Raw genomic sequence first — 14481 nt, forward strand, 5'->3', positions numbered from 1 at the left:
TTGATTTGCTGATGAGGGGGCAACCGCAGTGGAGGACATCTTGGAGCCCTTACGAGGCAATCTGTGGGAGAAAAGATTTCTCCTCTTCCTTGACTCCCCCGGAACAACAAAGGATATTGTGTGGGTCATCAGCATTAGCCTCGAGAGGTAACAATCGAGCATAAGCGTTTTCTGAAAGGACTGGTGACGGTGCACTCTCTTACAATTCTGCAATATTTTTTAAAGGAGCGGTTTAGTGTATCCCCGTGCTTGTATGCAGGACATGATGTAAATTCATGAGGACTATCCCCACAGTAGAGACACTTTTCGGCATTTTATCGCAAAAGATATCTGCATGTTCTCCTCCTCATTTGTCACACCTTGCCTTATTGCTACAATGGGATAGTGTATGGCCGAGCTGTTTTCGTATGACGTGCGGTACCAACAGACGGACAGGTAGACGAAGCTTACCCAGTATTACGTGACTTGGGAGAGCAAACCCGGCGAAGGTAACACGAATTAGTACGTCTTGGTGTAGATCTTTTTGCCATCTTTGATATCTGACTGAGCTCAATTGTTCGCAATCCAAAAAACAAATAGACTGAAGTAAGGAATTATTAAAGCGACCGACTCCGTCCTTCAAAAAGTCGTCGCAAGTGGGCCCCGTTTCTATCGCCACGCCATCTATTTCCACATTTCGAGAAGGAATGTATACACAATATTCAAGCGTGAAGCGCAAATCCGAGAAAATCGCGTTTGCTTGTTTCAAGCTACTGACTGCGACGGGTAATCGGCTAGGTCGAACTTTGCGGATTTCGCCATCAGGTCCCTGCAAATGCGAACAATATTTAGAGGTTTTGATTTGGGCCGAAAAATCACTAAGAATGGTCCAGTTGAATTGGGAGGGCAAACTTGTACACGGGTATGTTTAATCTTAACAGCGGGGACTGTCTTGCTATCATCACTGACTGTGTTAGGAGTTGTTCCATATGGGACATCTCCACGCCGGTTCAATGCACTGTGTGGGGAAAGAAATACCGATTAAGGTGCAATGAAATGGGATAGTGTATACAAGGGAACTACAAATTTATAACGCTACTTATCTTTTGTCGTGGTTATTACTGCGTCCGCACGCGCTTTTATCTTCGATCGACAATGGAAACTGGACTAAACTTTTATATCATCACTGGCTAAAGGAACACTCGCATGGAGCACAATGGTACACAATCGATTGCTACGAAAGCCGTAGAAACCCGTCAATTTGAGTCGAATCTGTTTGCTCACACGAACGACGCACGATCACTCTTCAATAATGCACTTATACCTGGAAATCGTATTTTGTTTATACACCGTTAGTTAGTCTCTAATGCATAATCTCTAACATAGAAATTATTTCGGGAAATGGCTTAAGAAAACCTAAGATACAATCACCACTGGCGAATCCACAATCAATGAACGCTAGTCAAAAGTAAGCATTAACCGAATTGGACTACTCGAAATTGCTTATCCCAAGTTGTTTGCTATGCTATGCCAAAAAAAATCCTATAATCACATATTCAACGAGCGCCAATACGCGCATCTCCCAACTAATCTGTAGAGGACTTAGTTTTCGGTTTATTTTTGGTGGCTTGCTTCTCGTTAACTTCCGGCTAATACTAGGTACATCATCATTCCTTTTTTTTCGGCTTCAGTTTGCGGAAACCATCGTCCGTCGGTTGATTTCGCCGTTCCTGAACGGTGTCACCATATGCGATTCACTAATAGCCGGATTATCGGCAATTGCTCCTACTTTCTTTTTCAATTATTACAGGCGAACGCTGCCGTTGTCGAACATCCCGAACGACTCACTGGTAGTCGGTGATGGTCCTGGCGAGAGATATGATAATCACGGGCGGGACGATTCTACACTCAGCTATGCCGATATCGATAATCTGAATGCGCGGTTCGACAAGTTGAATGCGGTAAGCTTCATGGGCGGGATTGGATTCCAGTAATAGAAATGTACTGATAGAGAGTGATATTGATTTCAGCAAAATGGTTCGTCCGAGGAAGAGCCTCAAGGTAAACGAAGATCAATGGATCAGCTAACGGGGCTGTTCAATGATTTGGAAAAGTCTTCCAGACAGCGAAGTTTGAGCGACGGCGATGGTAGTAATGAAAACGGTAAGTTCAACTGAATCGATGACTATTATAATTTACTGTTTATATGACCCATACCACAGAAACCCAACCAGACCTGCTGAACAATACACCACCGGTACCGCCGAAGCGCAGTCATCGCAGTCGGCGTCATACGCCTCCCCGGCCGGTTTCAAACGGGTTACCGCCAACGCCAAAAGTACACATGGGTGCCTGTTTCTCCAAGGTCTTCAATGACTGTCCGTTGCATATTCACTGTACCGCCTCGTGGATTCATCCGGACACGCGGGATCAGCATCTGCTGATTGGAGCCGAGGAGGGCATTTTCAATCTGAATATGAACGAACTTCACGACGCGGCCATCGAGCAGCTATACCCGCGGCGGACCGTGTGGCTGTACGTGATCAAGGATATCCTAATGTCGCTATCGGGGAAAACCTCGCAACTGTACCGACACGATTTGATGGCGTTACATTCCAAGCAAACGCACCGGTTTTCGCTGCACATGAAGAAGATCCCGGAGAAACTGGTACCACGCAAGTTTGCTCTCACGACCAAGGTGCCGGACACCAAGGGTTGCACGCAGTGCTGTGTTACGCGGAACCCGTATAACGGGTACAAGTACCTGTGCGGTTCGCTGCAGAGTGGGATCTTTCTGATGCAGTGGTAAGTTCTTTTCTGTCGCGACATTTATCTGCCTAACATTTGAGTTCCTCGTAGGTATGACCCACTAAACAAGTTCATGCTGTTGAAGCAGTGTGACTGGCCATCCGGAAATCTCCAATACTACGGCGTTAATTCCAACGTATTCGAGATGATCATCACTCCCGAGTTGGAGTATCCGATTGTTTGCGTAAACGTACGGAGAGGACCAAACGACAGTCTAAAGTTAGATTTGATTAACACGAATAACAGTAAGTTCTTCGATTGGTGATCGGTGGAGTTGTTGAATATGAATATGTTATATTTTTCTATTAGCTTCCAGTTGGTTTAACTCCAATGCGGAAGAAATGGATGGAATGGCCACCGTGATTAACAGGAGGGACACCCTACGACCAATTAAAGTGCATCAGGTAATGATTTGACGCGTTTTGTTCATTCAGCCGATATTGATCAATTTATATTCTCTTGTTCGCAGATTGAAAGGGATGCGATTCTAGTATGCTATGATAATGTCGTACAAATTGTAGATGTTCTTGGATTTCCAAAGCAAAGTAAAAAGTATATCTCTCGTTTGGAGTTCAGTTTCAACATAGATACGATAGGTGAAACAAGTCTTTAACATGTTTTAAACCAGCTAGTAACCTTTATTTATCGGCTTAATTTTGCAGTTTGTCTAACGGATAGTGTGTTAGTGTTTTACAAAAACGGCATGCAGGGCAGATCTTTGAGGAACGGCGAGATTACTCAAGAGATTACCGACACTAGTCGGATTTACGAACTGATCGGCAGTGACAAGTAAGTGCTTTGCTACTTTTTGGTTGGCATAAGGAAAAATAATCCATGCAGATTTGAATTTTGGTTCGACTATCATTTGAAGCGACGAACCTACAATGATGATCCACAAAATTGATGCGTCTCCATCAAATGCGGTGTGTAATGATGGAGACGCCTAGATTTTATAAAGATTTTGATAGAGTCTTATATTTAATTTGACATATTACGTGCATCTTTAATAAGGTAAATTATTTGACTCACTTCGTCTGCGGCTCTGATCACTTAACTTTTATATAATAGTTTGTGAGTAATAACGCTCTTTGAAGGTGAACAAACGATGAAATACAGTCTATCTGCACCTCTCGTTCATAAGCTAAGGCGATCTGCTGTGGCCAACAAGGCAAACAAACTCCCTACCCGTGTGTCGCTTTGTCTACTTTGCAAAGCGAAAACCGATTGATATCTTCTGCGCAAGCAATAAAACAATATATCGTGCCCTACCTACAATGTGATAATGATAAGTGTCGTTGCCCAGAAAAAAGCATTCCCGCATTCGAAACATCAACTGTGTTACTGTTGATTTTTCGAAAAGTCATGTAAATCCAGCCATTCGGAAAGTGGAACAGTTACTAGAAATGCAGATGGAACTCACTTTGGCAGAAGCAAAAAGCCTACAAATGCATCATATTAAACATTGCGTGCAAATTATGTTCAAGAACATTAATCCTCGAGCACTCGCGCTGTTGTATTTTGTACACTTTGGGATTTTTCGTTACCATTTTGTTGCAAAGACATTTTTCACCCGTACGCTTAACGGTGGACTCTAGACTGCAATGTTTTATGCTTAGGGATTTATAGCTTGGAGACCTTGGATTCTGTTGGTCCCCAGAATCGAATAGCAACACGACGGGTGCTTCAGGTAAGGATAGAAGCGAAGGAATACCCTGACGATTGGCAGATTGAATTATTTTTGCTTCCAATTCAACTAGATCCAGACCGATGCAGTATTGTTGGTTCATTGCATATAATCTAAATTAAATATTATTCAGTTTGCACAATACATTAATTAGTCAAAGTATTGAGATCATGCCAATTTAAACCCAAATTTAAAGTAAGCCTCATTCAATTGCACAATGCATTAAATTTAAAATTTAAGTGAACAAAGTATTGGGACCATATCAAGTCAAATGTTCAAAATGTGCCTAGTATTCTTGAAGAACCATCATCACGCGAACCAAACCGTCAAATAAAGTGGTTATGTTCCCAAATATAAACAACTTTGAATACGTCCCTCCCGTTCTTTTCTACTTCATAGATTGTTTTACTTCTATTAGTTTGCTTTTCCACTACTCATGTATACCAAAAAATATCCGTCAATCTATACGCTTCTATTTAATCTCTTTTCATATTTTTTTCTTTTTCCTTTTATTACTATATCTTAACATATATTCATAATAACACTCACTAACACAATCAATATACACTCATAATATCTTATTCAAAACGTACAAACGCCGCTAGCCTTCGCCATAACACAAACCGGGTCACAAACGCGATCATGCAATTGCAATCATCCACACATCCAATCATCCACACATACCCACGATCTCGCCAACGACCCACCGCTCGCGCGATCATGAGTCGGTCACGTCACTGCCCTCGTTCTTAACAGCCTAGATTCATGTCTTCAGTCGGACCAATTTCCATGGAAACGTGACCGGGAACTCTAGTGTTATGGGGGATCTCTCTTCTAGTGCCTGACCCGTACACTAAGAACTAAGCGACAAATTCACGGTCCGCACGCTCGTTCAAAAACACACGCGAATATGCATATGGCCACACAGTAACAAAATCGAAGTCAAACACGCGAAATCATATATGTTCTGGCATACGCGACAAATACGTGAACATACAAACGCTTGAGCTTTTCGCGATCTTCCACGCACATCTACGGTTGCGGTCTCACAAACTTGATAAAACCACGGGATAAAATGAACTTTTTAACACTTATAAATTGGCATCAAATAATCTCAAAATACATACATTTGCTATCAAACCCTATGGAGAAACATTATATTCATTTCAGAACAGCTAACAGTAGTACTGTTCAATGCAGTTTTTCATCACATTCTGCAGCGCAATTATTCGTCAAGTATACATCAATTCATTAACCCTACCACAACCCACACTCTGATCCTCTCTCATGGCGTTTTTGTGGTCTGCATGGACCTCTTCTATCATCGGCCTTGGACTGACTTGCGCTCTCATTGCCCCACCAAATGCTGCAAAATGAGAGACATTCATCAATGCCAAACCACCATGTATTCCTCAGATTACATGTTCTGGGCATGATACAATCATTTTTGTGCACTGACATAGGGACCATTCATAAATTACGTAACGCTTTTAGGGGGAGCAGGGGGTTCGACAAGTTGTTACATATTGTGACATAGGGGGAATAAGCTAGATCGTTACGTAACATGTTTTCACCGAAGAAATTTTTTTTTTCAAGAAATTTGTTACGTAATAGGGGAGGTGGGGGAGAAGAATTTTGTGACAATTTGTTAAATGGGGGGAGGGGGAGTCAATTTTGAGCAATTTTTGCGTTACGTAATTTATGAATGGTCCCATACCTCAAGTGCAATAATAAAGTTGGAATGTTTTTTATCCAGGTCAATGGAACGCGCGATATGGGAAGCTCGACAAAACTATACTATATTCAACATATCTCGATCATGTAGAGGGTTACTGTCTTACTGGCGCTAGTGAGCATGTCAGTTGGTTGACCTAATGTATCTTAATTTTCTGATTTTTTATTGGGTCAGTGCTTTCGCCAAAGCTACTCACGAAATCAAAACATTCAAGGTGGTGTATAGAATAGTATGGGGTTCTTCCACTAGGAGGCGCTAGTGAACCTGAACATGTCTTTTTTCGACCTACTGTATCTCGATTTACTGATTCTTTGGAAGGACTATGACATTTACTTTTTTCGCATCGCGCGTCCTGTCACAGATTTAGCCAGGTGCTAGAATTTCAAATTTCTTGAATCAATATACATGACGAAAGCACTGCACTTCTAAATAATTGTGTTGGCTCCACATGCCAACGACGAAAATTTTGAACGCAGATACCTTGTTGGCTCCACATGCCAACATCGACAATTTGAGACGCGGACGACTAGCGGTTCACTCTAACAGCAACACTGCCGCGCTGCCAGAAGACCTTCTGCTGGGACATTGCACGCAACGAGACGCTGGTCTATCTGTGCTCTTCAATCGTCTATCTTCTTGATGACCAGTCCTGAAAAGGACTTGAGCCAAATTTAATTCTTTACGGACGGAAGATAGCGAGAAATAGTGGCATCCGATAGCAGCTGCAGATCAAACATGACTAAACGTGCAGCAGCAGAAAGGTCCTCAACGCAGCGGCAAACTCCTACGGCAGCTGAACTCGAGCGGAAACGGAGCAGCAGTGGAATGAAATCACTTCCAGATTCCACACGACGAGCAGACGAGCAGCAATGGCTGCAATCCTCAGGGATCAGCTTGGGAAAGGAATATTCCACTCTCGGTTTTTCTTGTTTATTCGACTTCACTGTTTAATTTACAAAATACTTATGACTGTTTTACGATACTGCACATGCTTTTATACTCTATCCAAAAGAGCATTCTAGATTGTTCCACCAATCAGCGACTTCGTTATATTGGCGTAGCATATGATGAAGGGAATGGTACTAATGTGGGAGACTATCCAGGCGGCTTACGTGGTGTTAGTGTGTGATTGAGTCTTGCATACAAACGGGAAAAAGGGAGGGAGATGTCGAATTGGCGCGTTTTGCTGGCAGGGTTGTGGTACATTGGGAAGTTAGGTTGCGTCATTCTCGCTATCGCGAAAAAATTGTAATCTTGAGATTCAGAAATGTTGGCTAGTGCTATCTAGTGCCGGAATCCTAAATTCCGTGCTACCTCGTAGGTTTTTATGTCTTGTGCAACTACACCGAAGACACTGTTTTGTTAATAAATCAGGAACTCAAGATACAGTATGTGTTAACCTTCCAAATCCCACTGGACGGCATCGGCATTTAAAAAAAAAATCGGCGTGTGATCTGACTTCCCCATTCAACCAAATTTATTTCGGGATGTTTGAGGTGTTAGCTTTGCCGATTTTCCAATGACCCATTTCAGAATGACAGAGGCCTAGCGGTACATTTCGAGGCCATTTCCCGGAGGCAAGCCCCGCTTAACTATAATACGAGTATGAATTTTATACTAGTATTATTGTTAAACTTTCGGTTCCTCGCCACGAATAAGTGCGCATGGAATTGACGCGTATTTAGTGTATCATTAAATTTAAATTCATTACTTTCAAGATTTACCTTTTTACCTTATACCTACCGTCATTTACCTTCAAGTGGATTATATAGTTGTATATATATATTGTATAGTTGTAGTATAGTGCATTTGGCATTTATTCTCTTGAAATTCGGTCCACCTTTACAGCAATCCTTCGATCTTGAATTTACTGCTGCGCCGACACCTGCCAAATTTCTCTTGATAAGAACGAGATCGAAGCGAACTCACACACTAAGCCAGCCAAAAGTTGTTCAGTAATTTCTTTTGACGACTTGCACAGTAAAGTGAAATTTTTACTGAGCTGTCAGCAAATTGTTTAAAAAATTGCAGTAACGTTTTCATTTTTTAACGATTTTCACTAATTTTGCGAATAATTTGCTGAAACCTGCAATATTTTAACTGAATTTATCAGCACTTCTGTTCTTTTCGGTACATGAACATTATCCAGTAAAATACTAACTGATTGTTCGGCAAAATTGTACCAACCTCGTCAAAAACTTACAAAACAAGTACAGCAAATCATCTGTTAAGTCGCCATTTTCAGAGGAAGCTGCTGACTGACCAGTATTTTTTGACTTTTGGATAGAACGGATTGCGGAGAGTTCGGTAACCGAATTGTTTTACGGAATTGATTACCGAACGGTTTGCTGTTCAAAACCCCAGCAAAATTTTACTGTACCCAGTAATTCAAATTAAGTGTGCACATCAGCTAAAAATCACAGCTCACTCCCAACGCGTAAGCATACTGCGATCGAATTCATCAGGAACTCAAGATATAGTAGGCCAAAAATGGCATGCTAATTAGGCTACATCCACCAATTACGTAGCATTTTTTGAGTGATTTTTAGCACTCCCTCCCCCATCGTAGCATTTTGTCACAAACCTATAAACAACCCCCCCCCCCCTGGTAATTGCGTAGCTTGACGGTAACTCTCCCCCCTTGTCTCCGTGAAAAAAAATAAAAAAATAAAATAAAAACGATATTAGTTAGATGAAACGGGTAAGATTGTCATGATATCAGGTCAACTCCTATTCCCCTTCAACCCTTAAATGCAAACTGTTGTCATTTGGCAACATACCAAATTTTGTGATATAAAGCCTTAACAAGAGGTATATATCATATCCAACCAGAAAAATGAGTACCAAGGAAAATGAGTTTCATGTATTTAAGGGTTAAAAAAGCTACGTGACATGACATGACCCCTACCTCCCTGTCGTCACACATCATCACAAAACACAAAACTCCCGCCTCCCTCATGTAATGCTACGTTATTTATGGATAGACCCTTAGCACCGCCTAGTAGTAGAATCTCGAACTATTTTTCATGCCACTTTGTAGGTTTTGAGCTCCAGAATAACATTGCCGAAGACACATATCAGGAACATTAGATATGGCAAATCGTAAAATAATGCTCACTAGCGCCACCTGGCGGCAGAATTCTAACATATTCATTCGCCCAATCAAAACGTCATAATCTATTGCTTAAGTTTGCAGAAGAAAGTAGTGTTCCAAATGATACAGATCAAGAGTCATTCGTTTCGCGAAACAACATGCAGCGCACCGCCGAATGCGGGGCAATGTTATATATTTCATCCACGGATACATCGAAAATGACACTATAGAAGTTCGTGTGCATGATTTGGTTCCGCATACTCCTGACAGCGTGATTGAAAGATACTTACAAAAAATCGGAAAAGTAGATTCCGTTACACACGATATATGGATACGTGTGGTGAGAATGCGTGTGACCAAGCCAATTCGGTCATACATAACCATCACAGTATATTCAAACGAAGATGTTTCCATTCATCAGCCAACACTGATCACGCACCCGTGCCAGTTACACGAAGACGCTACACCTTAGAAAACCATGCGCAGAACTTGTTAAGGAAAAATCAACCAGTTCAGCTAAAATCAGCACAGAAGCATCTTATGCTAAACCACTGCAAAACCAACATCGCCGGATCAAGTAATAACAAATATTCATTCACCAACCGTCGCGTCTAATGTCTCTAAGCCAACAACCAGTCACAACAACAATGAAGCGAACAATGTTGAAGAAGACGGACACACTATAGCGACCCATAAGAGTAAGGCACAAACTAGAGCAACCGATAGTGACCAGCAGTGTTCCGAAATTTCAAAATCAGTTACCTATTTCTGCTTGCATTTACCGAAACCGACATTCAAATTCAACGCCTCCCGCATTCATTAACTTTCCAACCGACTGAAATTTCATGCAGAATCGAATGCTTGAGTGCAGAAGAAATATAAATTCATTCACCAACCAAAGCATACATTTGTTATTATGTGGACAATTTGAAGGCAGGAATTAGCATCTTCTACATTTTCAAGCATAAATGAACTGCGTAATCTATATCTGAGGCACTTTTGGTCAATAATTCCTCTCAGACCTAGTATAGAAACAAAATGCAGTTTGCTTCTTAAACCGAACATGTCCGTACCTGAATGCGCTGCGTCGGAAGAACGAATGACGAGGAAAACGAACCAAACATTTCATTCATCGCAGCGGGCATGAATTGACTTTCGTTTTCTTTCAAGTTCACGCAGGGATATCAATTTTTTTAAGCTCTGGTGACCAGCATGTCAGTAGCACATATGAGGACATGGACGAGTATGGTAGACCAAATGACCCTCGACGTGCGGCGAACAACGCAACCAACGCTTCACCGCCAAGGAAAAGAATCTCAACACGCAGCAGCAAGCTGCATCAACAAGTTGCTACAAATAGAAAATAAGAGAGAGAGAGAGAGAGAGAGAGAGAGAGTGAAAAAAAACGAAGACATGCGATTGGATCTCCCTCTTTCCTAATAAAAATCGCGATCATCGATATTAATCAGACCTCCCATCAAGTACTCATTTTTGCGGTAGTGTTTTCTCGCAGAAGGCTAATAGCACCCTGGTGACACCGGTCTAAGGACCAAATGTCATTCATAGACATAGACCTAGCGACTAACAACATGCTAGGAGCTCCTGGGTCAAAGTATTAATCCGACCGAAGACTTCACCTGGACGGACTTTAAGGTGTTGCCATAGCCTTTATCAATTCTATATTGAGTGAATCGCTGACATCACCTTTTCTGATTCGCTATTCCCGATTGTGTACCAACGTTTCAGGTTTCTTCTGGTGGTTGTAAAATAGCTTTAAAGGATGAAGTCTACACTAAGTAACAGCATATATTAATATACCGCCTCTTCCATGTCAAGGTATAACTTTCAAAGCTTTGGTTAAAAAATCGTGTTTAAAAAAAGGAAACTTTCAAGTAGGAAATTTTTTGAATTGGCCTAAGATGAAACTGTAGAATTACACAGTTTTTTGTGTTGCAAGCGATCTGTAGATGTGTCAAAATAGGCTCATTTTGGTCGTTTTAAGCTAGACAAGTTTCGGTATTACTGTGTCTTATCGGAATAAACAGAGCTTATGCTCGGACGGGACATCACGTTTGACCAGTCGTGCGATTGAAACACAAAATGTGTTTTAGTTTTAGGGATTTAGCGTCAAGCCGGCGCTAAGCTATTCCGACAAAAAGTTAGTGTCGGTTTCTGAAGAGACGAAATCGAAACGCACCCATGACTATACTCTTATTGAAAGATGTGTATATATGTTCACAAGAGACTTAAATAAAAATATGCTCGCGTCGGATCTCAAATAATTTAACGATCGCTCAAACTGGGTTCGTGTGATTTAGTGCAAGCAAAAGCTTGAAAGCCGCCATACTGCCCATAAACGCATAAGAGTCCCATGTGGATTTTTGTCGAAAATGAGTTATCCGTTGGATTGTATTCTGTATCACCACTTAATCACACTGCACAAATAAGATTACCGGGTTTGTTCAGAAAATATAAAGAAAAATACCAAAACATGGTTGTCCCTTTTGCTGCTTTTGTTGCGTTTCTCGGCTTGCTGTTTTTTAACATGGGACTCTTATGCTGTTATGGGCAGCATAGTGGTGCTTCAAAGTTGATCTATAGCCACCAATCTTTTGCCAGTGTACTAATATAACGCCACTTTCTAAACTTCATTCTAGCCGAATCGTTATGCTGCAGAGTCGCATCATGCGGGCTGACCCGATGGAAGGTTCGAGCGAAGAGGGCCATGATCTGTACGTGGTAGCTGGTCACGAAGCCAGCTATTAGTTGGACGGCAACCCGTGTTTCTGTCTGCATTTCGACACACGGTAAAGGATATCAGGAACGCGTACACGGGCAGTACCAAGCAAGTACTAGTAGCAGTTAGGAAGGAAATAAACAGAACAATTGTAGCAAAGTTAATTAATATATTCCGTAAGCCGTGCAAACATACGCAAATCGCAAACTGTTTCGTCAACTTTATGTACAGAAAGGAAGAATGTAAGCGCAGCGCAGAAGTGAGTACCAAAAGTTCTTATTGGATATATTAAATATATCTCGCTATATACAGGATGTGTACTCTAAATTAGGCTTTGCAGATGAATGAGCACAGTTGATTATGATATCAATTCGATGCACTTGCGAGTTCGAGGCAAGGGAACGTATAAATTGTTTTTATTTGAATTTTGTATAGTATTAGGTACACGCATCAAGTCAGGACCGTTATTGGATTCATCCTCGCCACCAGGTTGAAGGTTTGTATCTATTTTTTGAAGATAACATTTGTCGGAATGCAGGAACGATATGATAGTCTGTTTACTATTTAAGGATTCTTTTAACCGGTCTGTATTTGTTGATTATAGCTGATCTTGTGTATAGTTTTTATTGTCAAATGAATATCCTGAATATTTGAATGTGAATTGGAAAATTACGGAAAGTATTGTTCTATTGTTTTACTGTAGGAAATTAGGAATAAATTAAGGGAAGTAATAGCATGATTTCAACTTCTCGTTTTGATGTTGTGTAACATTTCTTTTCCATTTTCTTTACCAGAAGAATGTTAAATTTAGAAAGATAAATAGTAAACAAATCCGTACTCAAACAATATTGGTAAAATAGCGTAAACACTGGATCCAAGACGAAATAGAACGACGAACTTGCTGTAGATAACTTATTTTGATGAAAGAGTTTTCTTTTAGTAGCGTGGAACAAATTTAACGATCAAACCTGGGAAACAAAGTAGAAAAACAAAAACAAATTATCGAAAACTATTTTATATATCTATACTAGTGAGCTATATTCGATAAATTCTCTGCGTCGATAATTGAAGTTACATTTTGATCAACTCAACACGATTTGCATAAAATTTACAACCAGAATAATCGTATAACAAAAGATAACAAAGCAGTAGTAGTACTATTTCACATACTGTAACAATAGGCAATAGTCAGAGATACTCAAAAAACCTATTGATTGCATTTATTTTTCGAAGTCAGTATACAGTAAATAACCAGGGCTAGGCTTGAATTTGAGGCATCTTGCTTTCTAGAAATTTATCCACAATGAAATGCTGTGTTGCGTTCCCGCGTGGCGTAAAGTCGTTAGGCTAAATGACATACGTCGAGTTAGTAGATTCTGTGCAAAAATAGTTCATCTAACACTAGTTGAACCTTGAAAACTAGAATATTTTTTTATATTGCCATGGATTTTTATATTTATCTCCGATATCGTTCGCGTAGCCTCTGCCAAACGACCATTGCGCCAAACGGTAATGCTACATTCAAGACACCATATTCTTCGATTTGTAGAAATCATTCCAGTTCTATCCTAGCCGCTCCTTAGTTTCGTCGCAAATTTAAGTCGCTAGTTCATGAAACATTCGCACATTTTGCAAAACCGAACACGATCCTCATTAGATAAGTTTGTATTTTAATTCGAGCGTTTAAATTCTCACTTCTGTGCACTCCAAAGTTTCAAGAAGAACCGATGGCAGCAGCTTTGAATGAATAAAATGTTTTGGGGAAAGAATAAATGAAAGAAACATTTAAGATGCATTGGGTTCTTTTTGCTTAATTTAAGCAAATAAATAAACAAATCCGATTACCTACACACAACATACCTTGAAACCAACAACCGAGTTGATTCCCATTTATTTGTGCATTCAAAGCTTTATTGTATTATATATTATTCTACTTCAGTATACTAGTTGTTTATTGTATTGCATTATAAGCGTTTCGTATTTAATTGTAAATCTAAAAAATAACCATTATGGACCCGACAGATTTTTCTTTTTTGAAAATAAAAGCAGAATAGAAATGAAGATCAATTCCAACGCAAGAGAAGATATCGAAACGTACCTAGATCTTGATGAATTGAGGACGTTTCACTTTCCATATACACCATAAAAATTCAATAAAACAAAACAATTAAAAGAACAACCAGAAAAGTGCAGCAAGTTTGCAACATATATTTCTTTAAAAACCAATTTGTAGTATAATAAACAGAAAGAATTAAAGGGAAATCAGTAGCAGAGACCGAATGTTTGTCTCATTGCATTACTGTATAGTAAAATCCTACTGTTCCTGACCTTTAGAACTATTAACGACATCCCGGTCCCCTCCTTTGCCCAAACCCGCAAATACAACATATAAACAAATTCTTGTACATGTCGTTATAATCGATACAAAGTTTAACCAAGATGCA

The 14481-nt window shown here is 40.3% G+C and overlaps 1 protein-coding gene across 2 annotated transcripts in view; it reads left to right on the top strand.

The window, feature by feature from the left end:
- Positions 1–13904, top strand: part of LOC131694280 (mitogen-activated protein kinase kinase kinase kinase 3) — a 33638-nt gene extending 19734 nt beyond the window's left edge. For both annotated transcript variants that reach the window (XM_058982878.1, XM_058982879.1), the window contains 8 exons: positions 1790–1940; positions 2010–2142; positions 2202–2784; positions 2839–3032; positions 3097–3191; positions 3257–3383; positions 3450–3576; positions 11958–13904. In XM_058982878.1, coding sequence (XP_058838861.1) covers positions 1790–1940; positions 2010–2142; positions 2202–2784; positions 2839–3032; positions 3097–3191; positions 3257–3383; positions 3450–3576; positions 11958–12066 — 1519 coding nt within the window. In that variant the 3' untranslated portion in view covers positions 12067–13904. The remainder of the gene's footprint in view (positions 1–1789; positions 1941–2009; positions 2143–2201; positions 2785–2838; positions 3033–3096; positions 3192–3256; positions 3384–3449; positions 3577–11957) is intronic.
- Positions 13905–14481: the final 577 nt, after the last annotated feature.

The sequence above is a fragment of the Topomyia yanbarensis genome, chromosome 3 (assembly GCF_030247195.1).
Source record: "Topomyia yanbarensis strain Yona2022 chromosome 3, ASM3024719v1, whole genome shotgun sequence".
Lineage (NCBI taxonomy): Eukaryota > Metazoa > Arthropoda > Insecta > Diptera > Culicidae > Topomyia > Topomyia yanbarensis.